The sequence below is a fragment of the Bufo gargarizans genome, unplaced genomic scaffold (genome assembly GCF_014858855.1).
Source record: "Bufo gargarizans isolate SCDJY-AF-19 unplaced genomic scaffold, ASM1485885v1 original_scaffold_872_pilon, whole genome shotgun sequence".
In the NCBI taxonomy this organism is placed as follows: domain Eukaryota; kingdom Metazoa; phylum Chordata; class Amphibia; order Anura; family Bufonidae; genus Bufo; species Bufo gargarizans.
Window position 1 is genome coordinate 15,543 of NW_025334737.1, and position 13,213 is coordinate 28,755.

The following is a 13,213-nucleotide window of genomic DNA, read 5'->3' on the forward strand; positions in this document are numbered from 1 at the left end:
TGCGGTACCTAGGAATGCCAGTACTTGAGTTTTGGTCCGAGGGGTTGGCCATTTGGCTACAGCCTCTACCTTAACCGGTTCAGGTTTTTGTTGGCCACTCCCTACCCGGTGTCCTAGGTATTGGACTTCTGCCATCCCTATATGGCACTTACTGGGTTTCAGAGTTAATCCTGCCTCCCTAATACGGTCTAGTACGGCTCCTATGTGGGTCAGGTGTTCAGTCCAGGACTGGCTGAAGATCGCTATATCATCTAGATAGGCGCAAGCGTACTCCTGGAACCCATCCAATAGCCGATCCACCATCCTCTGAAAAGTAGCCGGAGCGTTTTTCATCCCGAATGGCATGACCTTAAACTGGTACAGGCCAAACGGGGTGACAAACGCCGACTTAGGGATGGCGTCTTCGGCTAGGGGAATCTGCCAATACCCCTTACAAAGATCTATTGTGGTGAGGTATTGGCCCCTGGCCATTTTGTCCAGGAGCTCGTCTATCCGGGGCATAGGGTAGGCATCGGATATGGTCTTATCATTAAGCCTCCGGTAGTCTACGCAGAAGCGGGTAGTCCCATCCCGCTTCGGCACCAGAACTACTGGGGAGGCCCAAGGGCTTTCAGAGTGCTCTATAACTCCTAGTTTTAGCATTTCTTCAATTTCCTTGCGCATATTATCCTTTACAGATTCAGGTATGCGGTAAGGAGGTTGGCGGAGAGGGGTCTGCCCTGGTGTTTCTACTCTGTGGGTGGCTAACGGGGTGTACCCGGGGATATTAGAAAAAGTGGTTCCTTTTTCCCTTATTAGACTATGAACCTGCGCCCTTTCCTGGGGACTCAGCCGTTCACCTAACTGAACCTCTTCCAGGTCCTCTTTCTGGCCCTCTTTCTCTAGGAGGTCTGGAAGAGGTAAATTGTCAAAGTCCTCTGCGGCAGAGGCGCAAATAGCAGTCACCTCTTCTATGCGCTCGTAGTAGGGCTTCAGCATGTTCACATGGAGCATGCGTCTGCCCCCTGCTCCAGCGCACGGGCCGATCACATAGGTGGGCGCTGGGGCTCCTTCCCCAACTCGCTGAATAGCGTTTTGCTTAGCTACAATGTACTCGTGTACATCTGCTATCAGTCTTTCTAGTGTCTCCACGGAGGGGGTGTTTGGGTAAAAAGCTAACCTGCTATTGAGCTCTCTTGCAAATTCCGTTGGCTCTGTCTCCTGTGGAGTTGCCGCAGTGGTCGCTCTGTCCCCCTCCATGAGTTCGGCCACAAGAGTAGCTTTGGTTTTTCTTCCCCTTGCTTCCAATAATTCCTTTAACGCAGTTCGTTTCAATGTGGCATAATTCGTCTCCATTCACCGTTCGTTCGAATGACTGCACATATTCTTGAACTCCGGTATATCCGAATGGCTGTTTCAACGAACTGCTGCTTTGCTGTGCGGTTTGAATCCCGCCGCTGCCACCAATTGTTGCGGAGCTTGAAGATATACCCTCAATATCTTCACTTAAATCCCCTTGTAGCTGAAGAAACAGGTCAATATTCAAGAGACAATTTCCCCAGTGACTGGACGACACACAGTTTGGGAGTCAACTGACTTTACTAGGCATGTGCACCTGCTTTCAAACCTCCAACAGCCTCATTTACATACAATACATAGATTACTATGGTACAAGGAGAGGTGGGGTCAGACAATAGCAAGGGCTGATGGGAGGTTGAGGGGGGAGGGGAAGAGGTACAGACAAGAAAGACATTCGATAAGTGGCGATGTTTGCCACATATATATATACTGACCCACTGTATGTCCTATACTATATGTATACTGACCCACTGTATGTCCTATACTATATGTATACCGACCCACTGTATGTTCTATACTATATGTATACCGACCCACTGTATGTCCTATACTATATGTATACCGACCCACTGTATGTCCTATACTTTATGTATACTGACCCGCTGTATGTCCTATACTATATGTATACTGACCCGCTGTATGTCCTATACTATATGTATACCGACCCACTGTATGTCCTATACTATACGTATACCGACCACTGTATGTCCTATACTATATGTATACTGACCCACTGTATGTCCTATACTATACGTATACCGACCCACTGTATGTCCTATACTATACGTATACCGACCCACTGTATGTTCTATACTATATGTATACTGACCCACTGTATGTCCTATACTATACGTATACCGACCCACTGTATGTCCTATACTATACGTATACCGACCCACTGTATGTTCTATACTATATGTATACTGACCCACTGTATGTTCTATACTATATGTATACCGACCCACTGTATGTCCTATACTATATGTATACCGACCCACTGTATGTCCTATACTATATGTATACTGACCCACTGTATGTCCTATACTATATGTATACTGACCCACTGTATGTCCTATACTATATGTATACCGACCCACTGTATGTCCTATACTATATGTATACCGACCCACTGTATGTCCTATATACGTATACCGACCCACTGTATGTCCTATACTATACGTATACCGACCCACTGTATGTTCTATACTATATGTATACCGACCCACTGTATGTCCTATACTATATATATACTGACCCACTGTATGTTCTATACTATATGTATACTGACCCACTGTATGTTCTATACTATATGTATACCGACCCACTGTATGTTCTATACTATATGTATACCGACCCACTGTATGTTCTATACTATATGTATACCGACCCACTGTATGTTCTATATGTATACCGACCCACTGTATGTTCTATACTATATGTATACCGACCCACTGTATGTCCTATACTATATGTATACTGACCCACTGTATGTCCTATACTATATGTATACTGACCCACTGTATGTCCTATACTATATGTATACCGACCCACTGTATGTTCTATACTATATGTATACCGACCCACTGTATGTCCTATACTATATGTATACTGACCCACTGTATGTCCTATACTATATGTATACTGACCCACTGTATGTCCTATACCATTGACGGCTAACCTTGGCACTCCATGTAACGGAACGCCTAGCACCCCGACCGGGTACCTCCGTCGATAGATGCTCCTAGTGCTTTCCGAGGACTCCAAGCACTCCACTTGACACCGTACGCACTGCAGACCCCACGAACCGCCGCAGCTTGGTTGGGGTCTCACCATCCTCCACCCACGCTGGACCTACGACAAGGCTCCAGGCTCCAGTGGGTGAACCTCTCCTACAGCCAGAGAGCAGGAACAGCTCTTACAAGAGCTAGTAGTTATGCCAGGGGAGTATAGCAAATCTTCAGCGTATAGCAATCCCCCAGTTTGATCAGTTATCCAAACACCAGTCTCAACATGATGAAGGATAAAACAGGAACACTTTATTGAGGGCTACCCGCCCGTATTTTTGCAGGTCCCCATCTGGTGGCCACGCCCCCAGGGGACCAGAATGGAGACTGCGACACAGGACAGATATGCAGAAATTCAGGATACACAGACACAACACATCCCCACAATGCATCATGGTTTCCTCCTCTCTGCCTGGCGACACCCGAGGAGCAATCCAATTATGTCTCAGGACAAAGGGAAAACACGAATACACACGTGGAGACAACAGGACAGGAATCACCACCCAAACACACAATGTCACACCCCCACAGCAAACACAGACATTTAACATATCCCCAGATAGCTCAAGTCTGAGTGCAAATCATTAGGTGAATGGCACTCAGAATACACGAATACAATAATATTAGCTATCTGGGTGCCCTCACATAACATACAATTTAACCGAACGCATAATAACATAAAACACAATTCCAAAGACAGATTTAAGCTGTGCGGCCGGTCTGTTTTCTTTAAAGTTACTATGGGCCATAATCCTGAGGCAAGAGGCTAGCAACCAGCCCCCTCCAAAACACTGTGGCGAGGTTGGTTTCGTCACACTCCAGCTGTGGTGAAACTACGACTCCCAGCATGCTCCATTTATTTCTATAGAGTTCTGAGAGCAGCCAAGCAAGCGGGGCATCTTGGGAGTTGTAGTTTTACCACAGCTGGAGTGCCAAGGTTAGCCATCACTGCTCTAGATGGTTACCCTCTCACAGTAGTGCTGCCCCTGTAGTGCTAACAAAATAATAAAACAGTAATACTTACCTAACCCCGTTCACCATGTGAAAGGAGAAAATCACCCTATCCCCAAACATGCTGTAATTTTATTTTGTGCACAAACCTGGAATTACACACAAAATAATATCTGTTCAGCGCATAGGGAACGCCAATGCCTGCAGAACGCAATACATTGCCCTAATAGTGCACCCAATGTTCTTCTAAGGCTAGCTACATCTGTATACAGCCTGCAGCCACGAGCGGCCCTACACAGATAAATAATCAGCAGAATTTCATCTTCTTATTTTTAGGAGCAGCGACAGCAGCTCCAGAATCTACGTCTCATGGCTTTTCCAAATGAAGCTGATGAAGGAGGTCACATGACATCAGAGCAGCGGCGCTCAATCTGCGCCAAAGAATTCCGCAAACTTGGCTTTACAGTGAGTTATTTCTGTGTATTACCCTGACTCCAACTACCCCCCCCCCCATTGTAGCCCTCATGGAGTAGTTATGCAGGTGTGATAAAGTCCTCTCCTCTCCACCATCTTGCTTAGCGCATCCCGAATATCTTACTACTTCTCCCGAATGACTCCAGGTCTAATATAAGCTTAGCCTAATAAGTCCTTTAGATTTAGAGATGCCATTAAAGGGGTTGTCTCACATAATCAGGTCATATTTATTATGTTTATAATTGGATTTTAAGTCATTTACTAATGTTATTCATTACCTTTTAATTCTGTCTTGTTAAACCATGCTTGTCTCTAGGGGTTATGGCCACCACTTGTGTACTACGAGTGATGCAGCCGGCCTTTATGGTAGAGGGGAATCGTAGGAGCGAGCATGCATGCATGCATGCACATTAGCTCCCAGCCACTCATATGTCTGCTTGTTTTAGCTGCGGCACCCGGCCACCTCACTACTCTACAGAACAGCTCCACGGCACATGCTACAGCCTTGGAGAGGTTCTAAACAGCCAAGCTAAGCTACCAGAGAGTAAAGTATGGTAGGTTCGTGCTCTGCACCGTCCGCTTGATTGACAGGGCTAGACATACTGAGGGCAAAGCTGTGTCCTAGAATGTACATATCGTATACTCTATGTACTATAGCTTCACCACACTGAGATCTGCTCAGAAAGCTCATCTACATATCATTGCTTTATTCACAGACACAATACAGGATTATACAGACACCAGTGATATGTGTTATCTGATAAGTATAGGAAAGACATACTGAGGGCAAAGCTGTGTCCTAGAATGTACATATCGTATACTCTATGTACTATAGCTTCACCACACTGAGATCTACTCAGAAAGCTCATCTACATATCACTGCTTTATTCACAGGCACAATATATAATTATACACACACCAGTAATATGTGTTATCCTATAAGTATAGGAAAGACATGCTGAGAGCAGAGCTGTGTCCTAGCATCTACATATCATATACACTATGTACTATAGCTTCACCACACTGAGATCTGCTCAGTAAGCTAATCTACATATTGCTGCTTTACTGCTCATTCAGATGGCATTAAGTGTTTTACCGTCCTGCAAAACATGGATTCGGCCATTTGTGTGCTACATTTTGCAGGAAACACAGGGCCACTACTATATAGAAATGCCTATGTCCACGATTTCAGACAAGAATAGGACATGCTCTATATTAGTTGTGAGGACGCAGAACAGACCTACGGATGCAGACAGGACACGGTGTCTGCATCTTTTGCAGCCCCATTGAAGTGTATTGGTCCGCACCCGTTACACAAAATTGTGGAGAAAACGGAAAAAGGAAAAATAAAGACAAGCAATTGGAGAAATGATTTTTTCCACAAAATAAAATAATTTGTGTAAATTATTATTATTATTATTTTTTATACAAAGGTGTCCATATCCTTTAGGCCCCATTCACATGTCCGCAATTTTGTTCCGCGAATTGCGGACCCATTCATTTCTATGGGGCAGCACGATGTGCTGCCCGGATTTGGAATTGCGGACCTGCGCTTGTGGACAAGAATAGGCATATTCTATTAGTGCCGACAATGTGCGGTCCGCAAAATGCGGAACGCATATTGCCGCTGTCCATGTTTTGCGGATCCGTGGATCCGCAAAACACATTACGGACGTCTGAATGGAGCCTTAAGTCTAAAAACATTATTCTCAATATGATGGGGATATAGACTTTTATTAGGGGTTAAATGAGGGAGAAAAAAAAAAAACCTGATCTGTACATGTAAAACCATGTATGTACTGTACCACAAAGCTATAGCATTACCACATAGATATATACATTTTTTTTCTATGTTTATAAGCTAATACTCATTACTGGTTATAATTAGGGATGAGCGAATAGACTTCCGATGAAACATCCGAAGTCGATTCTCATAAAACTTTGTTCTAATACTGTACGGAGCAGGCGCTTCGTACACTATTAGTATGTATTGGCTCTGATGAGCTGAAGTTATTGCTTTGCAAAGTCTCAAGAGACTTTGCGCAATAACCTCATAAATTAATTTGTACTGTAAGAAAACATTTCCTGAAATCCGAGTTCGGGAGATGTTTTTTTTACAGTACAAATTAATTTATGAAGTTATTGTGTGAAGTCTCGCGAGAATTTGCAAAGCAATAACTTCGGCTCATTGGAGCCAATACATTCTTTTCTAATACTGTACCGAGCTCCTGCTCCGTACAGTATTAGAACGAAGTTTTATGCAAATTGACTTCGGATGTTTCATCCAAAGTCAATTCACTCATCTCTAGTTATAATCATATATTGTGCCTGTGAATAAAGCAGTGATATGTAGATGAGCTTTCTGAGCAGATCTCAGTGTGGTGAAGCTATAGTACATAGTGTATATGATATGTAGATGCTAGGACACAGCTCTGCCCCCAGCATGTCTTACCTATACGATAACACATATTAATGGTGTCTGTATAATCATATGTTGTGTCTGTGAATAAAGCAGTGATATGTAGATGAGCTTTCTGAGCAGATCTCAGTGTGGTGAAGCTATAGTACATAGTGTATATGATATGTAGATGCTAGGACACAGCTCTGCCCCCAGCATGTCTTACCTATACGATAACACATATTAATGGTGTCTGTATAATCATATGTTGTGTCTGTGAATAAAGCAGTGATATGTAGATGAGCTTTCTGAGCAGATCTCAGTGTGGTGAAGCTATAGTACATAGTGTATATGATATGTAGATGCTAGGACACAGCTCTGCCCTCAGCATGTCTTTCCTATACTTATACGATAACACATATTAATGGTGTCTGTATAATCATATGTTGTGTCTGTGAATAAAGCAGCGATATGTAGATGAGCTTTCTGAGCAGATCTCAGTGTGGTGAAGCTATAGTACATAGAGTATACGACATGTACATGTTGGACACAGCTCTGCCCTCAGCATGTCTTTCCTATACTTATAAGCTATCACACATCACTGGTGTCTTTATAATCATATATTGTGTCTGTGAATAAAGCAGTGATATGTACAGTAGATTAGCTTTCTGAGCAGATCTCAGTGTGGTGAAGCTATAGTACATAGAGTATACGACATGTACATGTTGGACACAGCTTTGCCCTCAGCATGTCTTTCCTATACTTATAAGATAACATAGATCACTGGTGTCTGTATAATCATATATATCAGCATAGGTGGGATCAGTCACTATAGACCTGCATGATATCAACATAGGAGGGGCCAGTCACTATAGACCTGTGTGATATCAACATAGGAGGGATCAGTCACTATAGACCTGCATGATATCAACATAGGAGGGGCCAGTCACTATAGACCTGTGTGATAGCAGCATAGGTGGGACCAGTCACTATAGACCTGTATTATATCAGCATGGGTGGGACCAGTCACTATAGACCTGTGTGATAGCAGCATAGGAGGAGCCAGTCACTATAGACCTGTATTATATCAGCATGGGTGGGACCAGTCACTATAGACCTGTGTGATAGCAGCATAGGAGGGGCCAGTCACTATAGACCTGTATTATATCAGCATGGGTGGGACCAGTCACTATAGACCTGTGTGATAGCAGCATAGGAGGGGCCAGTCACTATAGACCTGTATTATATCAGCATGGGTGGGACCAGTCACTATAGACCTGTGTGATAGCAGCATAGGAGGAGCCAGTCACTATAGACCTGTGTGATATCAACATAGGAGGGGCCAGTCACTGTAGACCTGTATTATATCAGCATAGGAGGAGCCAGTCACTATAGACCTGTGTGATATCAACATAGGAGGGGCCAGTCACTGTAGACCTGTATTATATCAGCATAGGAGGGGCCAGTCACTATAGACCTGTATTATATCAGCATGGGTGGGACCAGTCACTATAGACCTGTGTGATAGCAGCATAGGAGGGGCCAGTCACTATAGACCTGTATTATATCAGCATGGGTGGGACCAGTCACTCTAGACCTGTGTGATAGCAGCATAGGTGGGACCAGTCACTATAGACCTGTATTATATCAGCATGGGTGGGACCAGTCACTATAGACCTGTGTGATAGCAGCATAGGAGGAGCCAGTCACTATAGACCTGTGTGATATCAGCATGGGTGGGACCAGTCACTATAGACCTGTGTGATAGCAGCATAGGTGGGACCAGTCACTATAGACCTGTATTATATCAGCATGGGTGGGACCAGTCACTATAGACCTGTGTGATAGCAGCATAGGAGGGGCCAGTCACTATAGACCTGTATTATATCAGCATGGGTGGGACCAGTCACTATAGACCTGTGTGATATCAGCATAGGAGGAGCCAGTCACTATAGACCTGTGTGATATCAACATAGGAGGGGCCAGTCACTGTAGACCTGTATTATATCAGCATAGGAGGGGCCAGTCACTATAGACCTGTATTATATCAGCTTGGGTGGGACCAGTCACTATAGACCTGTGTGATAGCAGCATAGGAGGGGCCAGTCACTATAGACCTGTATTATATCAGCATGTATGGGACCAGTCACTATAGACCTGTGTGATAGCAGCATAGGAGGGGCCAGTCACTATAGACCTGTATTATATCAGCATGTATGGGACCAGTCACTATAGACCTGTGTGATAGCAGCATAGGAGGGGCCAGTCACTATAGACCTGTATTATATCAGCATGGGTGGGACCAGTCACTATAGACCTGTGTGATAGCAGCATAGGAGGGGCCAGTCACTATAGACCTGTATTATATCAGCATGTATGGGACCAGTCACTATAGACCTGTGTGATAGCAGCATAGGAGGGGCCAGTCACTATAGACCTGTATTATATCAGCATGGGTGGGACCAGTCACTCTAGACCTGTGTGATAGCAGCATAGGTGGGACCAGTCACTATAGACCTGTGTGATAGCAGCATAGGAGGGGCCAGTCACTATAGACCTGTATTATATCAGCATGGGTGGGACCAGTCACTATAGACCTGTGTGATAGCAGCATAGGAGGGGCCAGTCACTATAGACCTATGTGATAGCAGCATAGGTGGGACCAGTCACTATAGACCTGTATTATATCAGCATGTATGGGACCAGTCACTATAGACCTGTGTGATAGCAGCATAGGAGGGGCCAGTCACTATAGACCTGTATTATATCAGCATGGGTGGGACCAGTCACTATAGACCTGTATTATATCAGCATGGGTGGGACCAGTCACTCTAGACCTGTGTGATAGCAGCATAGGTGGGACCAGTCACTATAGACCTGTATTATATCAGCATGGGTGGGACCAGTCACTATAGACCTGTGTGATATCAGCATAGGAGGGGCCAGTCACTATAGACCTGTATTATATCAGCATGGGTGGGACCAGTCACTATAGACCTGTGTGATAGCAGCATAGGAGGGGCCAGTCACTATAGACCTATGTGATAGCAGCATAGGTGGGACCAGTCACTATAGACCTGTATTATATCAGCATGTATGGGACCAGTCACTATAGACCTGTGTGATAGCAGCATAGGAGGGGCCAGTCACTATAGACCTGTATTATATCAGCATGGGTGGGACCAGTCACTCTAGACCTGTGTGATAGCAGCATAGGTGGGACCAGTCACTATAGACCTGTATTATATCAGCATGGGTGGGACCAGTCACTATAGACCTGTGTGATAGCAGCATAGGAGGGGCCAGTCACTATAGACCTGTATTATATCAGCATGGGTGGGACCAGTCACTATAGACCTGTGTGATAGCAGCATGGGTGGGACCAGTCACTATAGACCTGTGTGATATCAGCATGGGTGGGACCAGTCACTCTAGACCTGTGTGATAGCAGCATAGGTGGGACCAGTCACTATAGACCTGTATTATATCAGCATGGGTGGGACCAGTCACTATAGACCTGTGTGATAGCAGCATGGGTGGGACCAGTCACTATAGACCTGTGTGATATCAGCATGGGTGGGACCAGTCACTCTAGACCTGTGTGATAGCAGCATAGGTGGGACCAGTCACTATAGACCTGTATTATATCAGCATGGGTGGGACCAGTCACTATAGACCTGTATTATATCAGCATGGGTGGGACCAGTCACTATAGACCTGTGTGATAGCAGCATAGGAGGAGCCAGTCACTATAGACCTGTATTATATCAGCATAGGTGGGACCAGTCACTATAGACCTGTGTGATATCAGTATGAGTGAAACTAAATACACAAAATCTCTTAACTCTTACGCAGAATAATGGCAGCCCATGGCAGGACCTGTGTCTCACTCCTCCTGGACTCCTGACTCTCGACAATATGGTGTATTTCTCTATACGTTGGCCTAGTGCCTACAGTCGGGTGAGTACATATGATCAGATTGCGCAGAGGTCCTTTATATACTCTTTAAACATAAAGACTGATCCAAGAACTTTCCAGGTTAATACTCTGACATGGGCTGCTAATTATCATATTGTCTAATTTTCTATAGTTTGTGCTTGAGAATAGCAGTCGGGAAGACAAACACGTCTGTCCATTTGCCAGAAGCAGTATTCACGTGACCCTGATTCTCTGTGAGATCCTTCAAGTTGGAGAAACTGGTATGACTCTAATGTCTTAACGGGGCATATGATTCAGGTGTTCTCAGCCATCCTCCACTTCCCATAATCGAAATAAATTGTGCAGAAATGTCATAATCCATCACGCTGTCTCAATGTATCTCTGGTTCTGTGCAAGATTCCAGAGCTGTGATGTCACAATTGTAAATGGTTTCCCATGATATAATGAAGCCTTTATATAATGAATCCTCATTTACAAGTAGCTTATAAAAATAGTGGTGTAAAATAGCAATGCTCATGTTACAGGCCTGCATTGTCTCAGCTGCAATGTTCTTAATGACCGCCAGAGGGCATGCAATTATAGTCTAGGACGCAATGTGCTAATAGCCAGCAAAAGACACGTAGTCCTAGTTGAATTGGATGCAGTGCTACTAATGGCCAGCAGAGGGTGTGTAGTCCTAGTTGAATCACACCCAGTGCTGCTAATGGTCAGCAGAGGGCATGTAGTCCTAGTTGCATCAGATGCAGTGCTGCTAATAATCAGCAGAGGGTGTGTAGTCCTAGTTGCATCAGATGCAGTGCTGCTAATAATCAGCAGAGGGCATGTAGTCCTAGTTGCATCAGATGCAGTGCTGCTAATAATCAGCAGAGGGTGTGTAGTCCTAGTTGCATCAGATGCAGTGCTGCTAATAATCAGCAGAGGGTGTGTAGTCCTAGTTGAATCAGATGCAGTGCTGATAATGGCCAGCAGAGGGTGTGTAGTGCTAGTTGAATCAGATGCAGTGCTGCAAATAGTCAGCAGGTGGCGTGTAGTCCTAGTTGAAATGTAGCAATAAGACAGCACTACTCACTGGGTTTCCAGCTATTTCAGTCTGTGGCGGTGTCTGTAGCGTTGGATCCCGGCCTCTTGGTCCCCGTAAACGTCAGATAATGATATAAAGCCACGGCACTCCAATATATCTTGTTATTTTCCTTATTTTATTGCACCTAACACAGCAACGTTTCGACCTTGCGGTCTTTATCAAGCTCATCTGTGAGCTTGATAAAGACCGCAAGATCAAATTGTTGCTGTGTTAGGTGCAATAACATAAAGAAAAGAACAAGATCTATTGGAGTGCCGTGGCTTTATATCATAGTCCTAGTTGAATCACACGCAGTGCTGCTAATAACCAGCAGAGGGTGTGTAGTCCTAGTTCAATCACACGCAGTGCTGCTAATAACCAGCAGAGGGTGTGTAGTCCTAGTTCAATCACACGCAGTGCTGCTAATAACCAGCAGAGGGCATGTAGTCCCAGTTCAATCAGATGCAGTGCTGCAAATAGCCAACAGAGGGCGTGTAGTCCTAGTTGGATTACATGCAGTGCTGCAAATAGCCAACAGAGGGCGTGTAGTCCTAGTTGGATTACATGCAGTGCTGCAAATAGCCAACAGAGGGCGTGTAGTCCTAGTTGGATTACATGCAGTGCTGCTAATGGCACACTGGACACATTAAACACACCCCACTGACACACTGGACACATACAACACACTACACTGACACACTGGACACATACAACACAGCCCACTGACACACTGGACACATACAACACACCCCACTGACACACTGGACACATTAAACACACCCCACTGACACACTGGACACATACAACACAGCCCACTGACACACTGGGCCAGTGTTGGACTGGGGTTCCTAGGGCCCACCAGTAAAATTTATTTCGGGGGCCCACTGTACGGATACATTCAAATATTACCTGCTCACACAGCAGCAAGACGCTACCAGATCATTGGTAGAAGGTAGGTCCTGGGGAGAAGAGGACACTGGTGGCTTTCCTCTATAACTAGAAGTCATCTCCACTGTGGTTGTGTCTAGAATAATACACTGGGCAGTTTCTGTAATAATCTGTCGGGTGTTTTATATGAACATCGGCTGGTGGAGGAGCTGGACATGGAATATACAGTGGGATGCAAAAGTTTGGGCAACCTTGTTAATCGTCATGATTTTCTTGTATAAATCGTTGGTTGTTACGATAAAAAATGTCAGATAAATCTATCATATAGGAGACACACACAGTGATATCTGAGAAGTGAAATGACGTTTATTGGATTTACAG

At 44.7% G+C, this 13,213-nt stretch overlaps 1 protein-coding gene across 2 annotated transcripts in view; it reads left to right on the forward strand.

Annotated features, from left to right (window-relative positions):
* Positions 1-13,213, forward strand: part of LOC122924157 (engulfment and cell motility protein 3-like) — a 71,455-nt gene that overhangs the window by 14,795 nt on the left and 43,447 nt on the right. The window contains exons 6-8 of one of the 2 annotated variants that reach the window (XM_044275093.1): positions 4,410-4,538; positions 10,801-10,905; positions 11,036-11,144. In XM_044275093.1, the coding sequence (XP_044131028.1) occupies positions 4,410-4,538; positions 10,801-10,905; positions 11,036-11,144 (343 nt within the window). Of the gene's footprint in view, positions 1-4,409; positions 4,539-10,800; positions 10,906-11,035; positions 11,145-13,213 lie in introns of those variants that run through there. The other variant, XM_044275095.1, reaches the window with a different exon arrangement.